Source organism: Frankliniella occidentalis, unplaced genomic scaffold, assembly GCF_000697945.3.
Source record: "Frankliniella occidentalis isolate FOCC.00 unplaced genomic scaffold, Focc_3.1 Scaffold8, whole genome shotgun sequence".
In the NCBI taxonomy this organism is placed as follows: Eukaryota; Metazoa; Arthropoda; class Insecta; order Thysanoptera; family Thripidae; genus Frankliniella; species Frankliniella occidentalis.
Genome location: NW_026267138.1, coordinates 3,228,538 through 3,235,342, shown reverse-complemented (window position 1 = coordinate 3,235,342; position 6,805 = coordinate 3,228,538). Strand labels below are relative to the sequence as shown.

General features: G+C 39.2%; 3 protein-coding genes across 4 annotated transcripts in view; 2 read left to right on the top strand and 1 right to left on the bottom strand.

The window, feature by feature from the left end:
• The window catches only part of LOC113214586 (uncharacterized), a gene marked incomplete at its 5' end in the record, with an annotated part of 10,324 nt that extends 9,523 nt beyond the window's left edge, over nucleotides 1–801 (top strand). The window contains 3 exon segments of the mRNA XM_052274827.1: nucleotides 17–74; nucleotides 158–421; nucleotides 528–801. Coding sequence (XP_052130787.1) covers nucleotides 17–74; nucleotides 158–421; nucleotides 528–618 — 413 coding nt within the window.
• Nucleotides 765–5,564, bottom strand: LOC113214584 (electron transfer flavoprotein-ubiquinone oxidoreductase, mitochondrial). 2 transcript variants are annotated; one of them, XM_052274801.1, is made up of 12 exons: nucleotides 5,122–5,151; nucleotides 5,046–5,091; nucleotides 4,751–4,858; nucleotides 4,517–4,669; nucleotides 4,284–4,442; nucleotides 3,986–4,182; nucleotides 2,946–3,158; nucleotides 2,696–2,871; nucleotides 2,411–2,613; nucleotides 2,138–2,317; nucleotides 1,829–2,050; nucleotides 765–1,717 (listed from the first exon to the last, which is right to left on the bottom strand). In XM_052274801.1, the coding sequence occupies exons 1-12, from the start codon at nucleotides 5,134–5,136 to the stop codon at nucleotides 1,554–1,556; spliced, it is 1,836 nt and encodes a 611-aa protein (XP_052130761.1). In that variant the 5' UTR covers nucleotides 5,137–5,151; the 3' UTR covers nucleotides 765–1,553. The 2 variants fall into 2 exon arrangements, with proteins under 2 accessions (XP_052130761.1, XP_026289797.1); XM_026434012.2 differs by lacking the exons at nucleotides 5,046–5,091; nucleotides 5,122–5,151 and adding an exon at nucleotides 5,396–5,564.
• Nucleotides 5,565–5,604: 40 nt separating this feature from the next.
• Nucleotides 5,605–6,805, top strand: part of LOC113214585 (cytokine-like nuclear factor N-PAC) — a gene marked incomplete in the record, with an annotated part of 22,070 nt that continues 20,869 nt past the window's right edge. The window contains 2 exon segments of the mRNA XM_052274817.1: nucleotides 5,605–5,915; nucleotides 6,671–6,682. Of these exon segments, the coding sequence (XP_052130777.1) occupies nucleotides 5,881–5,915; nucleotides 6,671–6,682 (47 nt within the window).

Sequence of the window (6,805 nt, the reverse complement as noted above, 5' to 3'; positions counted from 1 at the left end):
CACTTACTTGTTGTAGGGGTTCATCTATTTCTCGCTGACGATAGCCACAAGTTGTCAGAGCTGAGGTTCACAGAGTAAGTGTTAGCTGCAATTACTGTGTGGGGCACTGCCTACATCCCTTCTCCGCTCACCGTTTGAACCTCACTGTGTGGCCTAGAACCGGCCCTCTTCTCCGTCTGTACTGGGCTCCTTACAACATGATCAAGACCTTGTCTCCTGGGGAGGACGCCAAATTTGAGGGTTCGACGACAGTCGACAGGATGAGATTGACGGGCACCGCCAAGGTTCACCGATCTCTGCTGCCACCTCGGATAACGCTTGTCAACGCGGCGAGCGTGCATCCTGTCAACGCCAGCACCACCGAGCTCCAGTACGACAACTTGTACTCCATCACCAATTATGGAATTGCACTTCCAGACTTGTAAGTCCTCCATTGGAAATTGTAGCCTTTGGATCTCTAGTCACAGTTCATGTTTAAATGACAATTAAGTTGGAAGTCCTATAACTGTCTTTTTAAATATTTTCAGAATGGTCCTTGCTCGATATAAAGCTATTGGCGCTCGCTTCTTGTTTGACAATGATGACAGTTATTCAGAACACTGGAAGAGAAATGACTGAGAAATGAATTTCTACCTGCAACTCATTGCTCAACTCTTAATCTCATCAATAAAGTAACTTAACTTCAAATTGTACATACTGTAAGACAGGTCAGAAGTTTGATTTTTTGAATGATAATTAACCATAGAATTAGAAAATAAATCTGATTTCTTTTGTAAAATAAAATCTTTAATTTATATCTCATTTTGATACAGAAACATTTAGTAAATAACATCAGTCTATGAAATGTGCATGGTATATCAAATAGGGTCTTAGTTGGTGCATAAAAATTTGCAAATTATTTTGAAGTACAACAAAATATAAGATGGATTGACAGACATATGACAACTTCAGTTGGTTCAAAAATCAAAAGTAAAAAACATCTAAACTAATCAAGCAAAAATGATGGACTTAACAATTCCACAAGAATTCATAGCAAGATCTTACAGTTAAGTTGTTTGATTTTACATGGTTGAGTAGATTGTGGTTTTAGAACTCAAGCCACAAATATAATCTCAAATCACTGCACAGTATTGCATTACAAAACAAACAACCTTGGATGCAGGCTGAACAGGTACGTTGCATAAACAGGGACAAATTACATAGAAAACCAACAATGAACTAAAAACAACATAAAATAAAATAACAAGCGTATAAATAACAGCATGTGATGAATACAACATTTTAAACATCCGTTTTCATGACTCTTGACATTCAATTAAGTGATTTACAAAGTCCAAAGAAAAACATGTATACAAAAAGTTTCGCACATCAATAAAATATAAAATACTTCTAAATACATGTCTCACATTTTACACAATGACTTGGAAGACACAAATTACTGGTCACAATCTCAAAGTGCACAGTCCCATTTAAGGGCACAGCCAAACTTTCAGACAACTTTAAACAGAAGAGGCATTAAAAATAAAATTTACCTTATAGTGGCAGTACTTAATTTACATGCCATTGTAAGCAGGACCACCACTACCTTCCGGAACAACCCAGTTGATATTTTGGCTTGGGTCCTTGATATCACAGGTTTTGCAGTGTATGCAATTTTGAGCATTGATTTGTAATCGTTGGCCATCTCCACTTTCCAAAGGAACATACTCATAGACACCTAAAATTTAAACAAAAAGGTGTCATACACTTTCTCTTGAGCACATTCATATGCTAAGCATCAAGTTGTGACTAAAAATCTGCAGAAGTACATGCAACAAGAGGTGCATACCTGCTGGGCAAAAGCGGCCTTCTGGTCCATCATAAACTCCTAGATTGTTCTTGACAGGAATAGTATCATCCATCAGAGTCAGGTGGGCAGGTTGGTCCCCTTCATGATTGGTACCAGTAAGGGCCACAGAAGAAAGCAAGTCAAAGCTGAGGACTCCATCAGGCTTGGGATAGTCAATGGGCTTACACTCTTTAGCTGGTTTCAGGCGTTTGGAATCAGGGTCTGATACAACAAATTTGAGAGACATTATTACGTTTAACTAGACACACAGGTTAGTCTTTTGTGGGAAATAAATGTTCAAAAAATTACCGCCATGTGAAAAGGTCCAGGGTTCAAATCCTTTGGTTAGAGTAGCAAAAGCACCATAAGCTACACCGCCATATAGTCCTAGTGGGTTGTGGAAGGCAGGTCGAATATTACGAACTGCTTTAAGTTCTGAGTAGACCCAACTGCTCTTCAGTTTCTCCTCATAAGACTTTGGATATATACCTGGAAAGTTCAAAGCACAACGATAAAAATATATCAAGCATCAAATACAACTAATATCAAAATACAGCATAGGAAAAGATTAAGAGTACATACAAGAAGCATCTGCAGACTCTTGAAGGTTTTCAAAGATACCCTCTGCAGCCAGCATCGCACTCTTCATGGCATAATGCACACCCTTTATCTTCGGTACGTTAAGGAACCCCGCAGTGCACCCAATGAGACAACCACCAGGGAATGAGAGCTTTGGTATACTCTGGTACCCACCTTCATTCAAAGCTCTAGCACCGTAGGCAATCCTGAGGGGGAAAGTGAAGAAACCCTAAAGACAATGTTCACTATGTGATAAAAGAGCACTGTTCATATTATGCTGAAGGGTACCTTTTGCCACCCTGGAGATGCTTGGCAATAGAAGGGTGGTGCTTGAACCTCTGAAACTCCTTAAATGGACTCAAGTATGGGTTTTGGTAATCCAAACCAATAACAAAGCCAATAGCAATAGTGGGTGTAGGTTCGTTTAAATGATAAAGGAATGACCCTCCATATGTGAATTTGTCCTGCAAAGTTAAATAATTCTGTAGGTGAGCTCCTCACAAAATTAATTGTAAACGATCTTGATTGTAATCCATACCAGAGGCCAACCAATACTATGCTCCACAAGTCCAGGCTGATGTTTTTCTGCAGGAATTTCCCACACCTCCTTAATACCAATTCCATAAGTTTGAGTTTCACAGTGTTCTCTTAGGTTCAACTTCTTTGAAAGTTGTTTAGTTAAATGTCCATGACAACCTTCAGCAAATATAGTGCACTTGGCATGAAGCTCCATTCCCCGCTCAAATTGTTCCTGGAAAAAAAGGGAAGTAAAATGATATTTACAAAGAAGCTGCCTAGGCCTAGAAAATACAACTTTAAAATCTCATCTAAAATGCGAGATATTTTAGAAAACACAAGGTTAACAGTCTGAGCTCTAAAGTCTCTTATCAAAACGGTCATAAATTTCTGAGGGTTACAACCATTCTGCATGACAGGGTTGAAGTGCTATTTAAAAAGACATAAAGATCATCTGATTAGCGTTGCCCTCAAAGGCAAGCTTTAAAAGACACAGCTGAGCAGCACAGCACACTGTGCAGCAGTTACTGTTCCACGCAGCAGACGACCACAGGTATGCTCCACATGATTCTAATTAACAGACTTTAAGATGACTGATAATATGTAAACTAAAATACTAATATCATTTAGAAAGAACAGAATAAATTGGATAATTACTACAAGAAAAGATCATGACACTCATTATAATTCTTCTAATGAGCCTTGCTCTCCTTATGGGAGGAAATACAAGCAGTCCCGAGAGTCGGAGTTTAGATGTGTATCAGTTCTTTGTAAATGGTAAGTGTTATCATTTTTTAAATTTATGGACAGAATTCTCAGCAGTTATAAATTAATATACCTATGTCTGGATTGAACTACTTGGTATTTATAATACATCCAACCATATTTTCAGAAAAAACAGCAGATAAGAATATGACCATTTTCTTTCTACCATGCAAAATAGAAACTTTTGGACAGGACTTTTGCTGTGCAAAATGTCACATGTTAACTTATGGTAGATGCAAATGTTCATCAAGATATATATGTGAATGCTACAACTGAACAATTGTGAAAATGCCACACCTTTGGAGATCCATCCTTGGCTATTCCAACATCACCAGTAGCAATGCCCTTCACACTTCCATCTTCATTATAAAGCACTTCTGATGCTGCAATGCCAGAGAACACCTCTACTCCTGCAGCCTCAGCTTGTTCTCCAAGCCACTGTACAACATGTCCTAATCGTACTACGTAGTTTCCATGGTTATACATAGGCATCCCTGGCAAAAATCATCCATTTATTAGATATTATCTTTATCAGAAAATAAAGAGTTATACTTGTTCTGTAGTACTTTCAATGTCATGGTATTACAAAAATTACCTGGAAAGACTGGAAGGGGAATGCTGCCTTTCTCGGTAAGGTAAACAAATCGATCCTTCGTGACAGGTGTGTTTAGTGGAGCTCCCTTCTCCTTCCAGTCTGGTATCAACTCGTTAAGGGCTTTTGGATCAACACAAGCTCCAGACAAAATATGGCCACCTGAAGCAAACAACACAGGTTAGAGGAGACACAGGATGGGGAGATGTTGTCTGTTATTGACTAAAGCACCATACCTATTTCAGAAGCCTTTTCTACAACAACCACTCTCAACTCTTTTCCCTCTTTTTCAGCAAGTTGGCGAAGACGGATGGCAGCTGACATTCCAGCAGGACCACCTCCAATAATGACAACATCTGTTTCGTCCACAGCTCGCTCCATGTCGATATCTGTCAGGAAAAGAGAGATTTAACAACATGTCCTTTATGATATAACTACTTGACAACCAAAGAAAGTCACCTAATACTTACCCTTCCATCGTGGATCTGATTCACGAGGGTGAACCGTGTAATGGGTAGTAATTTTAGGGAATACCTGTGAGGAGTACTGTCTCTGAGAAAGAGACACAATCCTCTGGACTGAAATTCAAAGAAACCATATCAAAATTAACACAATACTGGACAGGAGGCAGTGACTCAGAGGCAGTGAATAAACAACAGGCAAGGGAAAAGCCCTTTGCCCCCTTCGACCGGAGAGCTAAAGAGCATTACATAATCAACAAACAAGAAGTAGAGACAAAAAAAAAGTTGTTTCAGTTAACGTAACAATTGATATGGCTAGTGTTATTGATGGCAGTGCTAACACCAAACAATAAATCATATCAGAGAGACAATGTAAACAACTGTGAACAAAACATCAGTTAGAGGTAGCAAACTGTTGGCCTATTTAGACACCCCCATGTAATAGTGTATACTAATGCCATTGGGGAAAGGGGTGGTTTTCTGACATCTTGGCTGTAATGTCGGTACAAAGGTCGAAGTCTAATACAGTGCTTATGCCAATACTAACACTCGAAAATCCTTGCAGACGTATGAAATCAACTATAGATTTTGTTAACTTTGTACACCAAACAAAATTATCGTGTGATGAAAAAGAATTCTAGAGAAATTACTTACAAAGCTTTGACGTAAGACTGACGTTACACGCCATATTTTGAATGTGAAGAGTAAAGATCAACTCTCAACTGGTTGATACACACCACAGCAGCAATGAGTGCGAGGGCAGCAGGCAAATAAATCTTGGCAGGGTATTTGTATTGATGTCAGTTGTTAATTCATTCAACAGCTGGTTTGAGCCACGTAGTCATGGCCGGTTAACCCTGTTCAAACATGTACGAAAAATCTATTCTTATGTAAAGTTTAAGCGTATTTTTCAAATAACTCAATAATCTTTGAACTGAAATCAAGATTCTGAATAAAAACTCAATTATTAGAAAGTTACATCTCAAAGTCAAGCTGACGATAGTAGCGTCGCCGCCTTGCGCGAAGTCGGTAACGCCTTCAGAGTCAAGCGGACCAGCCAGAAAAGGACGCCATTTCGCTTTCCGACGACTACAACAAACATCAGTCAGACCGCGGTCGTGTGAAGTTCTGAGTTAACGATGCCGGAGGCGTTCAAATTGGGTGATTTGGTGTGGTATGTATCTCGAAACTAGAACTTAACGTTATTGCCTATTAATTTGAATGGTTTGTGCCTTATTTTTTCCCTGTACGGCCAAATCGCGAGCGACATAACCACGAGTACAAATCGGCAGCCCCCTTCCCGCCTTCCGTTGAAGCTAGCCGTATCACTATTTACATTTGAAAGTCGTAATGTTATGCCAAACTTTGTAATGGCAATCTTTCTGATATTTTTGAGCTTTTGTTTTTGTTACGGGGGCACGTTTTGGATTCTTTTGAATACCTGGAATTCAGTTTCGTAGGTCCTGGTCACGATATTTGGACCCTCCGGCCTGCTAGCTTCACTTATAAATTCTGATTTCCCGGTACTCCTGCTTGAATTATTCAAATTTTGGGGTGTTATTTGTAAGCCCCAATGAATTTTTGGCTTGCCACCTGTCCAGAATGCCTGTCCGCTGGGAAAGATTGTTGTAGTCCATCATTTGAAATGTCATTTGTTGTGTTCTGCTATGAAGCAGTGCTTCAAAAAAAAAATAATCATACAACAAAATGGCCAGTTTGAATTTTGTCTTGATTTACGAACATTATATTTACCTCTATAAACCCCACTGAATATCTTTTTCTGCTTTGGCAATTATCGACATTGAATTACCCACCTCGCTCTCGCCATTCCAATCTCTTTGAATCTAACGTCTCTCACATGGATTATATTCAAGTATAATTTACAGTTTATTTCTATGCACTGTTGTCTTATGTATCCTTTGTTTTCAGGGCAAAGATGAAGTTCGAGGAGCCTTTGGATGGCAACCAGAAACAACATTGCGATTACCGTCTATCTGGACTTGATCTGCATTCATATCGCGGAGCGGACGGCGCATAATTCAAATAATGACCTTTGACTGATAA

Coding starts and splice junctions, on each gene's coding strand:
- LOC113214584 (XM_052274801.1), bottom strand. Junction 4,670..4,750: donor ATCAGATCCACGATGGAAGG/GTAAGTATTAGG, acceptor TTTTCCTGACAG/ATATCGACATGGAGCGAGCT. Junction 3,159..3,985: donor CCAAGGATGGATCTCCAAAG/GTGTGGCATTTT, acceptor CTTTTTTTCCAG/GAACAATTTGAGCGGGGAAT.